The 19,814-nt window shown below is 42.6% G+C and overlaps 1 protein-coding gene across 1 annotated transcript in view; it reads right to left on the bottom strand.

Annotated features, from left to right (window-relative positions):
• The window catches only part of LOC121553239 (V-type proton ATPase subunit B, brain isoform-like), a 41,199-nt gene that overhangs the window by 1,562 nt on the left and 19,823 nt on the right, over positions 1 to 19,814 (bottom strand). The window contains exons 6-13 of the mRNA XM_041866266.1: positions 18,923 to 19,062; positions 15,834 to 15,935; positions 11,750 to 11,847; positions 11,405 to 11,528; positions 1,741 to 1,891; positions 1,102 to 1,184; positions 819 to 923; positions 597 to 726 (exon numbers count right to left, since the gene is read on the bottom strand). Coding sequence (XP_041722200.1) covers positions 597 to 726; positions 819 to 923; positions 1,102 to 1,184; positions 1,741 to 1,891; positions 11,405 to 11,528; positions 11,750 to 11,847; positions 15,834 to 15,935; positions 18,923 to 19,062 — 933 coding nt within the window. The remainder of the gene's footprint in view (positions 1 to 596; positions 727 to 818; positions 924 to 1,101; positions 1,185 to 1,740; positions 1,892 to 11,404; positions 11,529 to 11,749; positions 11,848 to 15,833; positions 15,936 to 18,922; positions 19,063 to 19,814) is intronic.

Raw genomic sequence — 19,814 nt, 5'->3', positions numbered from 1 at the left:
TTCAATTCAGTAGACTCATCAATTCTAATGAGACACATTTTTTCATCTCCATTTTAATATCACACTTGAATGATAACGCTATGCAGGCTGGATTTCTGGTAATAAGGACCTAGGGCAACACAAAATGGGTCAACGATTTCAAGGAATTACTAGAATAAAGGTAGCATAAACATTGGATACAGGAAAAGCCAAGGTGGCAAAGGTATAATATCTTATATTTAATGTAACAGTATTTAGACAAGTAAATAAACTCACCAGACAAGATCTCAGAGCAGGAGAGGGTCAATGACCTGGCCGAGTGCAGCCTAATGCCTCCCACTTAACGGTGTGAAAAGACTGCCAACACTCCCATTTATTCTGTTACCAAATACTTGACCCGGGGGAATGTCACATACAGTGCGGTTGCCGTGCCCCTGTTTTCACCTTTTGATTTTATACAACTAGAATTTCAGGTCGTTATTGTAAAAGAGGGTGTGTTCTCAATGACTTACCTGGTTCAATAAAGGTTAAAATATTAAAATAATTTCAATAGCCATGCGCTCTGGTTGTGGTGCTACTGTCATAGGTGGAGTCTCATCTGTTTTCCAGTGTCTTACCCTGAGCGATGAAGTTCTTCTCAAACTTCTGCAGGAACTCCAGGTAGAGCAGATCATCGGAGGTGAGGGCCTCCTCTCCGACTACGGCCTTCATGGCCTGCACGTCCTTACCAATGGCATAGCAGGCATACTGAGAGGGACAGAGAGCTGAAGTTGTTCTATGCAACAAATGATTCATGTTATAGAGAATCTTTTGGCAGTGTGCAGAGTGACAATAACTACCAGCTGGTTGGAGACATCAGCATGGTCTTTACGGGTCATTCCTTCACCGATAGCGGACTTCATCAACCGAGACAGAGAGGGCAGCACATTGATGGGTGGGTAGATCTGAAGGGAAAACATGAAGTAATAGAAGTCAAGTCAATATTCAACAAAGAAGTAGTAAACAAATTATCATTGGACAATTGTCAGGAGAGAGAATGACAGTACTCAATAGCTAGATACACTACTCAATAGCAAGGTCACAAGGGGTTGGTTGGAGACGTATAAGCGAGAATGGGAATACCTGTCTGTTGTGCAGCTGTCTGTCCACATAGACCTGTCCCTCAGTGATGTACCCAGTGAGATCAGGAATGGGATGGGTGATATCTGGAAAACACAGTTTACATGGAGGTCAACGTCAAGAGATAATATCCAGGGTTCAAGTCACGCTAAATCAAGTGGCCTATATCAAACCGATACAGGCCCATATTCAAACACATGCACTGAGCACGGTCCTAGATCACTTCGCCCAAAATAAATACATTGAACCAGGCATACACTTTAAATGTCTACAACTTACAGTAGAATGCCTAGATACTGAAAGGCAGATCCAATGTATAGTTTTTAAAGCGTTTCCCATTTTAAGGACATTACAATAAGTGTTTTGACCTACATCCGCAACTTGCGAGGATAGTGCTCTAAAATATGATGGCACAAATGTTCCTCTGATGTTAAAAAGAGGGGACTACCATTCAAAAACAGATTGGAGGCCCATCAAAGATGTTGCTATCGTAACGGAAAGCATACAAAAATATCAGCCGAAACAGGAGATTCAACGGAATTGCTCATGTAAAAAAAGTTAATAAATAAAACTTTAATAAATACATTATTTTTTAAATAGATCTAGGTTGTTTTTCCTCTGAGAAAAGCCGGCATGTCATACCATCGTTGGGCATGGTGAGAATGGGTATCTGAGTGATGGAGCCGTTCCTGCCCTCCACTCTGCCGGCACGCTCGTAGATGGTGGCCAGATCAGTGTACATGTAACCAGGAAAACCACGACGGCCAGGGACCTCCTCTCTGGCAGCTGACACCTGGGGAGACATGAGACAAACAAGTGAGCCATAAGTGGAATCAGGGTATAACAGATGGGACCCTGAACACAAACTCCACTTCTGAACACTTAATTGTAACAGCGTATGACTGAATCAATGAGCATGAACTCATTGATTCATTCATAGCAGGGTTTCTGAAACCTCGGTCCTCAGGACCCCAAGGGGTGCACATTTTGGTATTTGCCCTAGCACTACACAGCTGATTCAAAAATAGTCAACTAATGATCAAGCTTTGATCATTTGAGTCAGCTGTGTAGTGTTAGGGAAAAAACCAAAACGTGCACCCCTTGGGGTCGCAAGGCGACACACACACAGTGCATTCGGAAAGTATTCAGAACCCTTTACTTTTTCCACATTTTGTTACGTTACAGCCTCATTCTAAAATTGATTAAATTGTTTTTTTCCCCCCTCAATCTGGCTGGGCCACTTAAAGACATTCAGAGACTTGTCCCAAAGCCACTCCTGCGTTGTCTTGGCTGTGTGCTTAGGGTCGTTGTCTCGTTGGAAGGTGAACCTTCGCCCCAGTCTGAGGTCCTAAGTCCTCTGGAGCAGGTTTTCATTAAGGATCTCTGTACTTTGCTCCGTTCCTGATTAGTCTCCCAGTCGCTGAAAAACATCCCCACAGCATGATGCTGCCACCACCATGCTTCACCGTAGGGATGGTGCCAGTTTCCTCCAGACATGACGATTGGCATTCAGGCCAAAGACTTCAATCTTGGTTTCATCAGACCAGAGAATCTTGTTTGTCATGGTCTGAGAGTCCTTTAGGTGCCTTTTGGCAAACTCCAAGCGGACTGTCATGTGCCTTTTACTTCCGTCTGGCCACTCTACCATAAAGGCCTGATTGGTGGAGTGCTGCAGAGATGGTTGTCCTTCTGGAAGTTTCTCCCATCTCTACAGAGGAACTCTGGAGCTCTGTCAGTGACCATCGGGTTCATGGTCACCTCCCTGACCAAGGACCTTCTCCCCCGATTGCTCAGTTTGGCCGGGTGGCCAGCTCTAGGAAGAGTCTTGGTGCTTCCAAACTTCTTCCATTTAAGAATGATGGAGGCCACTGTGTTCTTGGGGACCTTCAATGCTACAGAAATGTTTTGCTACCCTTCCCCAGATCTGTGCCTCGACCCAATCCTGTCACGGAGCTCTATGGACAATTCCTTCGACCTCATGGCTTGGTTTTTGCTCTGACATGCACTGTCAACTGTGGGACCTTATATAGACAGGTGTGTGCCTTTCCAAATCACGTCCAATCAATTGAATTTACCACAGGTGGACTCCAATCAAGTTGTGGAACATCTCAAGGATGATCAATGGAAACAGGATGCACCTGAACGCAATTTAGAGTCTGAATAGTAATGTGCAAACATTTCTAAAAAAACGGTTTTCGCTTTGTCATTATGGGGTATTGTGTGTAGATTGCTGAGAACATTTTTTAAAATGAATTCCATTGTAGAATAAGGCTGTAACACAACAAAATGTGGAAAAAGTCATGGGGTCAGAATACTTACCGAAGGCACTGTACACACACATACATATACAGTACCAGTCAAAAATTGCCAAGAGTGTGCAAAGCTGTCATCAAGGCAAAGGGTGGCTACTTTGAAGAATCTCTAATATAACATATATTTTGATTTGTTTAACACTTTTTTGGTTACTACATGATTCCATGTCTTATTTCATAGTTTTGATGTCTTCACTATTATTCTACAATGTAGAAAATAATAAAAATAAAGAAAAACCCTTGAATAAGTAGGTGTCCAAACTTTTGACTGGTACTGTATGTATGTATGTATGTATGTATGTATGTATGTATGTATGTATGTATGTATGTATGTATGTATGTATGTATGTATGTATGTATGTATGTATGTATGTACGTACAGTGGGGGGAAAAAAGTATTTAGTCAGCCACCAATTGTGCAAGTTCTCCCACTTAAAAAGATGAGAGAGGCCTGTCATTTTCATCATAGGTACATGTCAACTATGACAGACAAAATGAGAAAAAAAAGTTCCAGAAAATCACATTGTAGGATTTTTTATGAATTTATTTGCAAATTATGGTGGAAAATAAGTATTTGGTCAATAACAAAAGTTTCTCAATACTTTGTTATATACCCTTTGTTGGCAATGACACAGGTCAAATGTTTTCTGTAAGTCTTCACAAGGTTTTCACACACTGTATTTTGGTCCATTCCTCCATGCAGATCTCCTCTAGAGCAGTGATGTTTTGGGGCTGTCGCTGGGCAACACGGACTTTCAACTCCCTCCAAAGATTTTCTATGGGGTTGAGATCTGGAGACTGGCTAGGCCACTCCAGGACCTTGAAATGCTTCTTACGAAGCCACTCCTTCGTTGCCCGGGCGGTGTGTTTGGGATCATTGTCATGCTGAAAGACCCAGCCACGTTTCATCTTCAATGCCCTTGCTGATGGAAGGAGGTTTTCACTCAAAATCTCACGATACATGGCCCCATTCATTCTTTCCTTTACACGGATCAGTCGTCCTGGTCCCTTTGCAGAAAAACAGCCCCAAAGCATGATGTTTCCACCCCCATGCTTCACAGTAGGTATGGTGTTCTTTGGATGCAACTCAGCATTCTTTGTCCTCCAAACACAACGAGTTGAGTTTTTACCAAAAAGTTCTATTTTGGTTTCATCTGACCATATGACATTCTCCCAATCCTCTTCTGGATCATTCAAATGCACTCTAGCAAACTTCAGACGGGCCTGGACATGTACTGGCTTATGCAGGGGGACACGTCTGGCACTGCAGGATTTGAGTCCCTGGCGGCGTAGTGTGTTACTGATGGTAGGCTTTGTTACTTTGGTCCCAGCTCTCTGCAGGTCATTCACTAGGTCCCCCCGTGTGGTTCTGGGATTTTTGCTCACCGTTCTTGTGATCATTTTGACCCCACGGGGGTGAGATCTTGCGTGGAGCCCCAGATCGAGGGAGATTATCAGTGGTCTTGTATGTCTTCCATTTCCTAATAATTGCTCCCACAGTTGATTTCTTCAAACCAAGCTGCTTACCTATTGCAGATTCAGTCTTCCCAGCCTGGTGCAGGTCTACAATTTTGTTTCTGGTGTCCTTTGACAGCTCTTTGGTCTTGGCCATAGTGGAGTTTGGAGTGTGACTGTTTGAGGTTGTGGACAGGTGTCTTTTATACTGATAACAAGTTCAAACAGGTGCCATTAATACAGGTAACGAGTGGAGGACAGAAGAGCCTCTTAAAGAAGAAGTTACAGGTCTGTGAGAGCCAGAAATCTTGCTTGTTTGTAGGTGACCAAATACTTATTTTCCACCATAATTTGCAAATAAATTCATAAAAAATCCTACAATGTGATTTTCTGGATTTTTTTCTCTCAATTTGTCTGTCATAGTTGACGTGTACCTATGATGAAAATTACAGGCCTCTCTCATCTTTTTAAGTGGGAGAACTTGCACAATTGGTGGCTGACTAAATACTTTTTCCCCCCACTGTATGTATGTATGTATGTATGTATGTATGTATGTACAGTGAGGGAAAAAAGTATTTGATCCCTTGCTGATTTTGTACGTTTGCCCACTGAAAAGACATGATCAGTCTATAATTTTAATGGTAGGTTTATTTGAACAGTGAGACAGAATAACAACTAAAAAATCCAGAAAAACGCATGTCAAAAATGTTATAAATTGATTTGCATTTTAAATGAGGGAAATAAGTATTTTACCCCCTCAATCTGAAAGATTTCTGGCTCCCAGGTGTCTTTTATACAGGTAACGAGCTGAGATTAGGAGCACACTCTTAAAGGGAGTGCTCCTAATCTCAGCTTGTTACCTGTATAAAAGACACCTGTCCACAGAAGCAATCAATCAGATTCCAAACTCTCCGCCAAGACCAAAGAGCTCTCTAAGGTTGTCAGGGACAAGATTGTAGACCTACACAAGGCTGGAATGGGCTACAAGACCATCGCCAAGCAGCTTGGTGAGAAGGTGACAACAGTTGGTGCGATTATTCGCAAATGGAAGAAACACAAAAGACCTGTCAATCTCCCTCGGCCTGGGGCTCCATGCAAGATCTCACCTCGTGGAGTTGCAATGATCATGAGAACGGTGAGGAATCAGCCCAGAACTACACGGGAGGATCTTGTCAATGATCTCAAGGCAGCTGGGACCATAGTCACCAAGAAAACAATTAGTGACACACTACGCCGTGAAGGACTGAAATCCTGCAGCGCCCTCAAGGTCCCCCTGCTCAAGAAAGCACATATACAGGGCCATCTGAAGTTTGCCAATGAACATCTGAATGATACAGAGGAGAACTGGGTGAAAGTGTTGTGGTCAGATGAGACCAAAATCGAGCTCTTTGCCATCAACTCAACTCGCCGTGTTTGGAGGAGGAGGAATGCTGCCTATGACCCCAAGAACACCATCCCCACCGTCAAACATGGAGGTGGAAACATTATGCTTTGGGGGTGTTTTTCTGCTAAGGGGACAGGACAACTTCACCGCATCAAAGGGACGATGGACGGGGCCATGTACCGTCAAATCTTGGGTGAGAACCTCCTTCCCTCAGCAAGGGCATTGAAAATGGGCAGTGGATGGGTATTCCAGCATGACAATGACCCAAAACACACGGCCAAGGCAACAAAGGAGTGGCTCAAGAAGAAGCACATTAAGATCCTGGAGTGGCCTAGCCAGTCTCCAGACCTTAATCCCATAGGAAATCTGTGGAGGGAGCTGAAGGTTCGAGTTGCTAAACGTCAGGCTCGAAACCTTAATGTCTTGGAGAAGATCTGCAAAGAGGAGTGGGACAAAACCGTCCTGAGATGTGTGCAAACCTGGTGGCCAACTACAAAAAAATGTCTGACCTCTGTGATTGCCAACAAGGGTTTTGCCACCAAGTACTAAGTCATGTTTTGCAGAGGGGTCAAATACTTATTTCCCTCATTAAAATGGAAATCAATTCATAACATTTTTGACATGTGTTTTTCTGGAATTTGTTGTTGTTATTCTGTCTCTCACTGTTCAAATAAACATACCATTAAAATTATAGACTGATAATTTATTTGTCAGTGGGCAAACGTACAAAATCAGCAGGGGATCAAATACTTTTTTCCCTCACTGTATGAATGAATGAATGAATGAATACACACAAATAAAACCACTCTATAGGAGGACAAAATAATAGGAATTGGAGTTGACTAATAATACTGTACTATATTCTCATTTAATCACCTGTTGTGAAGTGTTATTTATTTTTGTTATTTTTTGTGTGAAGTGTTATTCAAATCAACAAAAGAGAGGTCAAGCGCTGCCATTTTCTCAGCAGACCTGGTATAAAATAAATGACTCGGAACCCAGGCCAAAGCCAATCACTGTTCAAATTGTTCAGTTAGTTGAATTCAGAGCAGAAATGCACTTGTATTCATCCTGAGCTCCAGAGGATGGAGATGAACTGCGGATTAAATTCGAAACTCGACCTTCGAGCGGGTGAATGGAAAAATAAGTTAAACGTTAATGCCCCTGTCGCTCTTTGTAAGTGGTTAAATACCCTACAAGCCTGAGTCTTAGCCAACGCTTTATTGAAACAGCACGTGCCCAAGGTTACAGACAGACAACGAGGAAAGGGAGCTATGTTTTCAGATGAACATAAAAAACATTTCAAACTCTCGTTGTGCGGCTGGAATATTGAAACATGTTCTGCTACATAAAATGAATATTACAGGCATGAAAGAGTTGAGAAGGTCTGACACCACAGAAAGCTTCACACTAAGCTTCTGAGAAATAAGTTAAGGCCTTTCCAGAAGGCAGAAGGTCACACTATTCTGCCTTTCACTGAGAACAGAAGTGGACATTAGAGAGTACTTCACTTGGCCAACACCTCATGAGATGTTTAGGAGCCAAAGTTTGGTAGTCCAAACTACTTATTCTTGAAATAGTGTTCCTATTGCTGGGGGATTCTGTGCTAGTTATAACATATGGGCAGGAGTTAAAGCAAAAAAAAGTCCCATGACTGAAACTTAAGTTGATCTCAGATCGATTGTTAACCTCCCTTTTCATGTAAGAAAGTCATGACCATCATGCTTTTACGGAACGAGGATAATTGTGTACTTGTATTAAACAGAGTTTGACAAATTCCAGTCCCCTTGCTTAGGGGGTCCTAAACCATGCTTGAAACTCGTAAAACTACTTTTGTAAAACGATGCGAAGTGCAATTGAAAGAGTAGAGAAATAAACGTGGTAGCAATGTAAAACTGGGATCCCCCTCTTTTTTAACAAAGGCCAAAACTGCTTTCAAAAGTGTTTTTCCACGAATGCATTAAGAATTGTTGTGCATTGACTGCTTGTCAAAATACGTTTCCCTCCTATTTATCTCGCATAGAACACACAAGCCGACTAGGTAAATAGGTAAACTATTCTGGGGTTGTCTGGTTTTGTTTTAAATAACATTACATGGCATTTATTTGAGAATATATTTCGTAGAACAGACATGCTTCTGTCTGTACTCGGCTATGTCATCTCCATAGCCTAATTAATTATATTTTGGGGTTTGACTGGTCTGGGGGTTGATCACTTACATCTCGTGGTCTTGACTCTCAGAGTTGCGGAATTGGGATGACAAGTCAATTTTTTTGTTATAGCTAGCTAGCTGGCTGGCTGTTTGGATTCAAATAATGCAGCCCCAGCTTTTAGTTTCATCTGTTGGGAAGAATTACAACAAGTACGGCATGCTGTGTCCAGAGATGGCAGAGGCTCAGGGACTGTTATTAACCACTGCCAAGATGGTGGCTTTTCGTGCGCTTTTCAGCAGCTGTGGCATCACCCAGGTGGGTGCCTCATGTTCGGCAATGGAGGACCAGTACCTATGGAAGAGCGGGTCCTATGGAGGAACTGGCCATCGGAGAAGCAGAAGTGGTGCACTAATGAAGCTTTCCAGGCCTGTTTGTCACACTGTCTTTGTTTCTCTCTGGCTGTACCGTCGATGACCCCTCCACTAAAGCTTTTCCAATCCAAACTGCATCAACTCATCAGAAGCCAAATAGAGACATTAAATCTCCATCTCTACCATCTCAATTTAAATTGTTTTTGTTATGCGCTTTGAGATTATTTTCTGTAATGAAAAGCGCAATACAAGTTAAATCATTATTATATTTATGTTTAAGATGTACTTGAGTGACATACCAAGAACTGATGCATTTTATCAGAAAAATACCACATGCATGCACGCACAATCAGGAATTGGGGTGTGTGGTTCAAAGGAACACATTCTATCAAAATAGTTCTAGGAAGAATACTCTAGTTGACTGTACAGTGGGGGAAAAAAGTATTTAGTCAGCCACCAATTGTGCAAGTTCTCCCACTTAAAAAGATGAGAGAGGCCTGTAATTTTCATCATAGGTACACGTCAACTATGACAGACAAAATGAGAATTTTTTTCTCCAGAAAATCACATTGTAGGATTTTTTATGAATTTATTTGCAAATTATGGTGGAAAATAAGTATTTGGTCAATAACAAAAGTTTCTCAATACTTTGTTATATACCCTTTGTTGGCAATGACACAGGTCAAACGTTTTCTGCAAGTCTTCACAAGGTTTTCACACACTGTTGCTGGTATTTTGGCCCATTCCTCCATGCAGATTTCCTCTAGAGCAGTGATGTTTTGGGGCTGTCGCTGGGCAACACAGACTTTCAACTCCCTCCAAAGATTTTCTATGGGGTTGAGATCTGGAGACTGGCTAGGCCACTCCAGGACCTTGAAATGCTTCTTACGAAGCCACTCCTTCGTTGCCCGGGCGGTGTGTTTGGGATCATTGTCATGCTGAAAGACCCAGCCACGTTTCATCTTCAATGCCCTTGCTGATGGAAGGAGGTTTTCACTCAAAATCTCACGATACATGGCCCCATTCATTCTTTCCTTTACACGGATCAGTCGTCCTGGTCCCTTTGCAGAAAAACAGCCCCAAAGCATGATGTTTCCACCCCCATGCTTCACAGTAGGTATGGTGTTCTTTGGATGCAACTCAGCATTCTTTGTCCTCCAAACACAACGAGTTGAGTTTTTACCAAAACGTTCTATTTTGGTTTCATCTGACCATATGACATTCTCCCAATCCTCTTCTGGATCATCCAAATGCACTCTAGCAAACTTCAGACGGACCTGGACATGTACTGGCTTAAGCAGGGGGACACGTCTGGCACTGCAGGATTTGAGTCCCTGGCGGCGTAGTGTGTTACTGATGGTAGGCTTTGTTACTTTGGTCCCAGCTCTCTGCAGGTCATTCACTAGGTCCCCCCGTGTGGTTCTGGGATTTTTGCTCACCGTTCTTGTGATCATTTTGACCCCACGGGGTGAGATCTTGCATGGAGCCCCAGATCGAGGGAGATCATCAGTGGTCTTGTATGTCTTCCATTTCCTAATAATTGCTCCCACAGTTGATTTCTTCAAACCAAGCTGCTTACCTATTGCAGATTCAGTCTTCCCAGCTTGGTGCAGGTCTACAATTTTGTTTCTGGTGTCCTTTGACAGCTCTTTGGTCTTGGCCATAGTGGAGTTTGGAGTGTGTCTGTTTGAGGTTGTGGACAGGTGTCTTTTATACTGATAACAAGTTCAAACAGGTGCCATTAATACAGGTAACGAGTGGAGGACAGAAGAGCCTCTTAAAGAAGAAGTTACAGGTCTGTGAGAGCCAGAAATCTTGCTTGTTTGTAGGTGACCAAATACTTATTTTCCACCATAATTTGCAAATAAATTCATAAAAAATCCTACAATGTGATTTTCTGGATTTTTTTTCTCTCAATTTGTCTGTCATAGTTGACGTGTACCTATGATGAAAATTACAGGCCTCTCTCATCTTTTTAAGTGGGAGAACTTGCACAATTGGTGGCTGACTAAATACTTTTTCCCCCCACTGTATGTATTATAATATGCGTTCTTGCTTAAGGAAGGTTATTTAAGTCTTCACACACTTGAGCCTTCAAAACTCATGGACTTATTCCACTATTGAGGACCAATATAATAGAAGGCAGCATTGAAGATTTGGAAGGTGGGAGTGTGGACACTATCTGGAGGACCATAATCTTTACAGAATGTACCCATCTGCTAACAACCTGCATAGGATTCTTAACAATACTGTTCGGTCATACAAATGAGGCCATGTAACATCTTTCAGGTTGAAAACCTTGATTCAGATACCTAGGTGTAATTTCCACCCCGAATGTATTTCCTTGACGTGGAATGCACATACCCCACCTCTGAGATTATTCCTCACCTCATTTACTGTGTCAAGGTCATCTTTTGTGGGATGTGGAGGTTTTCAATATCACAACCATGTAGGCTGTATTGACTACACTTTAACTGGCATATTGATTTTGCGACCCATAATCAAAAGAAAAGTTATGGCTCTAAAACTTATACAGAATTAAGGTGCAAGTCTGACACTTCACAAAAAGAAAGTATGAGGGTTTTTTCAGGAGTAAACACCAGACTTCCTTGAATTAGTTTGGTTGCCCACCTCTCTCAGAGCTTCGGCGTAGGAGCTCATGTCAGTCAGGATGACCAGGACATGCTTCTCACACTGGTAGGCCAGGTACTCAGCTGAGGTCAGAGCCAGGCGAGGGGTGATGATGCGCTCAATACTGAGAAAGGAAAGACCAAGGAAGGAATTAAAGGTTTCCACCATTAACATAATACTCTGTTGAAAATGTGAAAATGACAGGCTTGCCTTTATACAGCAATATTTTACAGACACGTTATTGCCTTGAATTCCTGATTCCATAGATGTACCATACAATTATTACTTATAGGAGGAAGCTAGTCCATTACTGATGTGGCACAGAGCTTATGCACATAAACTCACGTGGGGTCATTGGCTAGGTTCAAGAACAGGCAAACATTGTCCATGGATCCATTCTCCTCAAAGTCCGACTTGAAGAAGCGGGCAGTTTCCATGTTCACCTGAAAAGATAGAAGGTTAGGGGAAAAAAAGGTAGATGTGATTACATACCAAGTTGACAGTAGAAGGCCTTGAACATTCTTCAACAAAAGCAGGAATATACTGTATAAGAATCGCCCACGGACAAGAAAAAAAAAACAGGCCTATATCAGAAAAATGAGAGTGTCCGTTTGCAAATATCACAAGAAATTAGAGCAAATTCTTCCTAAACAGAGGGCAATGTACTGCAAATTATGTTGCAGCTTACTGGTTCAGTAGCTTTCTACTCAGGGTAATTTTACATGTTCTGATGTTATGTGAAAACATGGTTAAGTGTTAAGGCCCTTTCTCACCAAGTCAGTTTTTCCCCGTCCGTATAAAAATACATCTGGGATTCTTGAAAGCTGGGATAATCAACTTTTCTTTCCACAAATATTTTTTTTAACAGACCAATTTTTTTAAATAGACCAAAGTATGCGCTATCACAAAATGTGAAGGAACAACCTCCTAATTACAACATTTCATAAAAATACACCTAACTGGATTTATGGCAACTCCCCTCTACATTCAAGCAGCCATCGCAGCTGATTCTGACCGGGCCAAAGAAATTATAAGAGCGACTGGTTTGTTTATAGCTGCGGATATGCGCCCATTTTCGGTGGTTGAGAAGAATAGGGGGTTTCAACACCTCGTGAAAGTGCTCGAGCGACATTATGAACTTCACCCTCTAGCACCCATTTCAGCAAACAGGTAGTTAGTACCCACTCTATATAAGCAAGCTAAAGCTGAAGTTGTCAATGAATTGGCCAATGCACCCTGTGTTGTGCTTTGCCATTCCACTGCCCAAGAATAGCAAAGCACCCTTTAAATGGTTCCAACAGCCGACCAATCAGTCTTACCGGTGCTTAGCAAACTTTTGAAAAAATTGTGTTTGATCAAATACAATGTTATTTTACAGAAAACTAATTGGCAACGGACTTTCAGCATGTTTATAGGGTAGGGCACTCAACATGCTCGGCATCGACACAAATGACTGATGATTGGCTGAAAGAAATTGATAATACGATTGTGGGAGCTGTTTTGTTAAGACTTCAGTGCAACTTTTGACATCATTGATCAGAACACCTCTTGATGGAAAAGTGTAGGTGTTATGGATTTACATCCTCTGCCTTATCATGGATTGAGAGTTACCTATCTAATAGAACACAGTGGGTTTTCTTTAATGGAAGACTAATACCAATTCGGTTGAGTGTGGTGTACCGCAGGGCAGCCGGCTTGGGCCATTGTTTTCAGTTTTTACTAATGACCTTCCACTGACCTTGAATAAAGCCTGTGTCTATATACGCGGATGACTCAACAGTATACATGTCGGCTACGACAGTCAAATAAATAACTGACACCTTTAACATAGAGCTCCAGTCAGATTTAGAATGGGTAACTAGCAATAGGCTGGTGCTATAAATCTAAAAGCATATTTTTGGGACAAATCACTCGCTCAACCCTAAACCTCATCTAGATCCATTAATGAATAATGTGGCGTTTGAGCAAGTTGAGATGACTAAACTGCTGGGTGTAACCCTAGATAGCAAGCTGTCATGGTTAAAACATATAGACTCCAAGGTTGCTAAAAAAAGGGATGAGGTCTGTCCATGAGAAGGCGTTGCTCTGCTTTCTTGACATCTCAAATGAACCAGACAGGTCCTACAGGCCCTAGTTTTGTCGCACCTGGACTACTGCCCAGTTGTGTGATCATGTGCGGCAAGAAAAGACCTAGGCAAATTGCAGTTGGTCCAGAACAGAGCAGCACATATTGCACTTAAAATGTACACGGAGGGTGAATGTCAAAGACATGCATGTCAATCTCTCCTGGCTCAAAATGGAGCAGAGATTGATTACATCACTATTGGCCTTTGTGTGAGGTGTTGAAGGTACCGAACTGTCTGTTCAAGCAGTTGGCACACAGTTCGGACACTCACACAGTTCGGACACTCATCGGTACCACACAAAACATGCAACCAGAGGTCTCTTCACAGTCCCCAGGTACAGAACAGAGGCTGGGAAATGCACAGTATTAAAATAGAGCCATGACTACATGGCACTCTGCCACCCCAGGTTACTCAAGCGAGCAATAAAAACAGATAAAAAAAATATTTAAAAATAAATGTACCCATCAAAAGGTACAGGGATTGGACTGCTGAGGACTGGGGTAAAGTCATTTTCTCTGATGAATCCCCTTTCCGATTGTTTGGGGCATCCGGAAAACACGTTGTCCGGAGAAGACAAGGTGAGCGCTACCATCAGTCCTGTGTCATGCCAACAGTAAAGCATCCTGAGACCATTCATGTGTGGGGTTGCTTCTCAGCCAAGGGAGTGGGCTCACTCACATGTTTGCCTAAGAACACAGACATGAAGAAAGAATGGTACCGACACATCCTCCAAGAACAACTTCTCCCAACCATCCAAGAACAGTTTGGTGACGAACAATGCCTTTTCCAGCATGATGGAGCAACTTGCCATAAGGCAAAAGTGATAACTAAGTGGCTCGAGGAACAAAACATTAACATTTTGGGTCCATGGCCAGGAAACTCCTCAGACCTTGCTCCCATTGAGAACTTGTGGTCGATCTTCAAGAGGCGGGTGGACAAAAAGGCTGTTGATTGTGGCCTGTGGAATGTTGTCCCACTCTTCAATGGCTGTGCGAAGTTGCTGGATATTGGCGGGAACTGGAACATGCTGTCATACACGTCGATCCAGAGCATTCCAAACATGTTCAATGGGTGACACGTCTGGTGAGTACGCAGGCCATGGAAGAACTGGGACATTTTCAGCTTCCAGGAATTATGAACAGATCCTTGTGACATGGGGCTGTGCATTATCATGTTGAAATGTGATGGCGACGGATGAATGGCACAACAATGGGCCTCAGGATCTCGTCACGGTATCACTGTGCATTCGAATTACCATCAATACAAAAATTGTTTTCCGTAGTTTATGCCTGCCCATACCATAACCCCACTGCCATACACGTGGTGTGCGGTTGGGAGGCCGGTTGGACGTACTGCCAAATTCTCTAAAATGACGTTGCAGGCGGCTTGTGGTAGAGAAATTAACATTCAATTCTCTGGCAACAGCTCTGGTGGACATTCCTGCAGTCAGCATGCCATTGCACGCTCCCTCAACTTGACATTTGTGGCATTGTGTTGTGTGACAAAACTGCACATTTTAGAGAGGCCTTGTATTGTCCCAAGCACAAGGTGCACCTGTGTAATGATCATGCTGTTTAATCAGCTTCTTGATATGCCACACCTGTCCGGTGGATGGATTATCTTGGCAAAGGAGAAATTCTCACTAACAGGAATGTAAACAACAAAAGTTGAGAGAAATAAGCATATAGATATATTTTTGTGCATATGGAAAAGTTCTGGGATCTTTTATTTCAGCTCATGAAACCAACACTTTACATGTTGCGTTTATATTTTTGTTCAGTGTATATTACCAGTTTCCAAACTGGTGCATACGCTTTAAACATTTCCTAATCCCTTTTCATACCCGTCTGCCAGTATGCATTGCATTTCCACTACCCTTTTAGAGAGTTAGTACTTATGTTACAAAGCCCTCAATGGTGTGTCAATTTGCCATCAGCAGGGAGAGGATAATGAAGGCCAGAGGTGGGGGTCACTAACATCTCTGCCACAGGTCACAGAAGATTCCCCAAACGGTGTTAAATAGTCAAGAGCAGAGCAGCTGAACTGGAGAGAATTTGATACTGGCAGGCTGAATGTGTTCAAGACGGCTGAATAATAACCTGTCGTCGTGGCCAGAATTTGCTCAGAGGAGCAGACGTAACAGGGGACTTAAACGCTAAGTCACCTGGTGAATGAGAGTGAGAAAAGGAGAGGAGGAGTGTGTCACGGTGGGGTTAAGAGGAGGGATTAGCCTAACACTAGAGGAAAAAACAGATCAGATAAAGAGAGAAACATTTTTGTCTATCTAGTGCCGCTCAGCTCACCCCCATGGCGGCAAAGACAATGGCAAAGTTATCGTCGCTGTAGTCCATCACATCCTTGGATTTCTTCACCAGGCCGGCCTGACGACAAATCTGGGCAGCAATCTGAGAACCAAAACATACACAGGATTAAAAATGATGAGGTCTTGAAACATTCACGTTGATATAACAGCCAGTCTATTAAAAATGTTTGGACATCAGCGAGTGCCCCGTCCAGCTAGCTAGTTATTGGAGCGTTGCGTGTGGGGTATTTGGGTGTGCATAGTTGAAGAACAACTCCGTGATTAGGAATCTAGAGGGGAGGAATTTCACGCTTATCGCTTAATGTAATGGTTGCCGCCTGTTGATCCGGGCTGACCTCTCAGTGCACCCCGAGCTGAGACACCTGGCCCATAGAGAACTGCGGCAAAAATGACCCCATGACATCTGTTTAATGAAACGAGAAGCGCTTTATACCATTCCAGTGACGCGAGAAGTCGACCAGCATCATTAGTCAGACAAGGCGTACCCTGTTCACCGTTTTTAGTACAGTGGGATTCTACAGTGGGCGCTCCATCCAACCACCCTCTTTTGATCATGCACTTCCAGATTGCAGGATCTTCATTTTATTCACATTCAAAACAGTTGCTAATAAAGGGACCGGATTTTCTCTTTTATATACACTGCCCAAAATCGTTGTCATCCTGTTGCTTCAGTGGGATTCTATGCATTTGATTGAGGCTCCCTCTCTGCCAGAATCTGATCGCGCATGTTTCAATTTGGCAGTCTGCCCTGACCAACAACACGGCTTTCTGTGAACACAAAAAAAACTCAAGTGTTGGGCCTCTATTGTCTGGCCTGAAGGTCATAATGAGGCTGTTTGCAAACTGTGATGGCTGGTGAGAGGACAGCCACCTCAAGCGTTAACAGCCTCATGGCTGGGCTACGATCCTATATTAATAAGTGCCATTCACACAATCGCCTAATCCCCTCTCGCCATCATTGTCTTATTGGTTTAATTCGTTTACCAGTTCAACCAGGGGGCCTCAGCTCTCTCTCCAAGGATTTAGAAAATAGCCTCCCTTCAGACTGTCTGATATGACAATATGAACTCATGAAACTATGCGGCACACTCTCAAACTTGTTTAGACTGTATATATGAACTATTGAAACTCTTAAAATCTCTTTTCCAAAGTCAATGTGCAATAGTTTGTCGGTCTGGACTTTTTAGGTTAGTCCTTTAGCACTGATATTTCTTATCTTGTCCCTGAGATTCAGTGGAGAGGTTAGTAGAGAATGATCAAACTGACACAGAACGAGGCTTGTAATAAGAATATGTTGGAATGGAGAATGATTGACTTCCTTGACACTGCCCAGCACATTGCCCCTATGTCGTGCCATAACTCACAAAATTGAGTTAGATGAACAAAAGTCAAGCTGGCAATGACCAACGGATCTTTTTCATTCCTCTCTTTTCAGGTTCAGTCAAAGGTAAAACCCTGATGAAGGCTAAAGGCCAAAATGCACTGGTTTTAATTTGAACAATAAATAAGCATTTATCAACTTCCACTGTCCTTCGAGTTGCTAAATGTCCTATTCACTTGAGTTCACTCAAAGTAGGCCAACTGTGGCACTTCACAACAATAAGATAACTATTCCAATTAATCAGATTTTAAAATGACTGTCTGGTACAAGCAAATCGTTGCAACTCTCATTTGTCCAAATCCTAATGAAATACTTCAAGGCACCAGAAGAACTCAGGGGGGGAGGGGGGTTGGTTGGTCAATTCTATTTTTAAACTGAGATGGGAAGTCCAGACAGCTGCCATGTGCCAATAACTAACAACAACACAGAGGCATGGATCTGACTCATACTTAGAGGCAGGTTAGCAACTTTCATGGCACAATAACATTAACTTAAAACTAAATCATTTTTGACATATTCAAAAGATTTTAAGTAGTGCTTTAGAATATGGTATTATGCCACCTTCAGGTTTTTCTTTAGTAGGTTAAATGTGTTAGTGTCCTTGCCTGTTTTTAAGACTCTGATTGACAACACTGTTTGTGATAGCTGCAGTTGTTTCTAATCTTCAATTGTATCTGTAACTTGTGACACTGTCTTTTGTGTTCATTTTGTATTTTTCTGTAATATTTTATGTACACGTTGCTATTTCCCTGTTTTGCCTTCTTGCCAGGTCGCCTTCGCAAAATAGGTTTTTAACCTCAATGGGTCTTAGCTGGTTAAATAAAGGTTAAATAAAAAATAATACCATTGACTAAATAGGCTGTTAATATAAGCCTAAAATGAAATGAGAACACGTGTCTAGTTAACAGTGTGTCTGATACACAGACTATCAAATGTGACAGGCGCACGATTGTGCGAACACTGCTATATACGTCATTTAGCAGTGCATACATTTTTATGTATGGGTGGCCTCAGCAGGAATCAAACATACACCTCTTGGCATTGCGAGCACCGTGCTCTACCAACTGAGCCGCACAGGACACAAGACCTATGCTCTCAATTGACTCCAAGTAGTCAGTAAAATGAGTAGATGTGTTTGGCATTCTGTAGTCCTGTGTGTGGAGATGGAGAGAGAGGGTGAGGCTCTGTGTGAAATAAGAAAATGCCCTCCACAGGCAGTAAAATGTCAGTGGATTTCTGAGATGTCCTCCTGACCCACTTCGCTGTTTCTGCACCACAGGGACAAAACAAAATCTCCTCAGCCCATTAGCACTAATAATTTAAAGTTGCTGGTAATAAACACGTGCACACGCACACATACACGCATTCACTTGCACACTTAAGTGCGAGCACAACACTCCACAAGGGGTGTTTGACAGAAAAAAATAAAGCACAGAAGAATAGATTACTACAAACCAAAACAGATTACACTAAATTAGAATCCCCTGGCTGCGATAATGCAAATTTCTGAGGCGTCTAACAGAATGAACTGCCTAATGTTACAGATCACATTGTTCTGTTGTTAGTGTTAGAAACTCCTCTCCAATGCTATTGACTGAGGCTATAATATGGCAAAATGCAGCCTAAGGCACATATAGCTTATGTGTTTGTGTGGCCTAGCCTTGCCAGAGCTAGCGTCTCCATCGTACCTCGTTGTGGGGCAGGCCGGCGGCGGAGAAGATGGGGATCTTCTGTCCTCGAGCAATGCTGTTCATCCCATCGATGGCAGAAATACCAGTCTGGATCATCTCCTCAGGGTAGATACGGCACTGAGGGTTGATGGGCTGGCCTGGGACAGGGAAGAGGTCACAGCAGAGGTACAGAAACACAGACCAGAAGGTAAGCCACTTCCAACCCAGGTATTGGACAGGTCGATGTAATATAAGGGGTTTAAAAATGGTAGAGTTGGCCTTCTAATAGTTTTAATTCAGCTATTTACACTATGCGCAGTTGCACACAGGTAAACTAGGTTTTAGAAAGTACACGTGTGGGAGATGTACAAAATCCATAAGGTTTCACAGCAATACATGGTGCAGAGATGGAACGAAAGGTCAGACCAGAAATCAGGGTCAAACACATTGTTTCCCTTAAGATGGAAGACTCATGACCCTCTTCAAGTCATCTATTCATTGGGATGCCATGCCTACACGATGGCATGCTACATGTGAAAGGGACTCGGGGGTGGGATCAACAGTCAATATTGGCCTTGTGGCAGTGAGATACAACTAAAGACTGAAATCACACTATACAAGCTAAAGTACAGCTTCACATCTAGGTCCACTAGCAGAGTAGGGACGGACGCTTATCCGTTGTGAGCTCAGTATATTATGAATATAGTCAAGGTACCATGGTTCTATTTTTTTTATCATGTCAGGGTTGGGGTCAATTTCATTTCAACACAGACAATGTTATCTAGGAATATTTTTAACTTGGTGAATGCTTGAAAAAGAAAAGGAGAGCTGCACACTCTAGGAGCTCAGATGCAATCATTTAATAACCTAATAAGCAACATTTCGACAGACAAGTTGTCTTCATCGTGAA

This window comes from Coregonus clupeaformis, chromosome 37 (assembly GCF_020615455.1).
Source record: "Coregonus clupeaformis isolate EN_2021a chromosome 37, ASM2061545v1, whole genome shotgun sequence".
In the NCBI taxonomy this organism is placed as follows: Eukaryota; Metazoa; Chordata; class Actinopteri; order Salmoniformes; family Salmonidae; genus Coregonus; species Coregonus clupeaformis.
The sequence above is the reverse complement of the archived record's forward strand: the minus strand, read 5'-3'. Positions and strand labels throughout refer to the sequence as shown.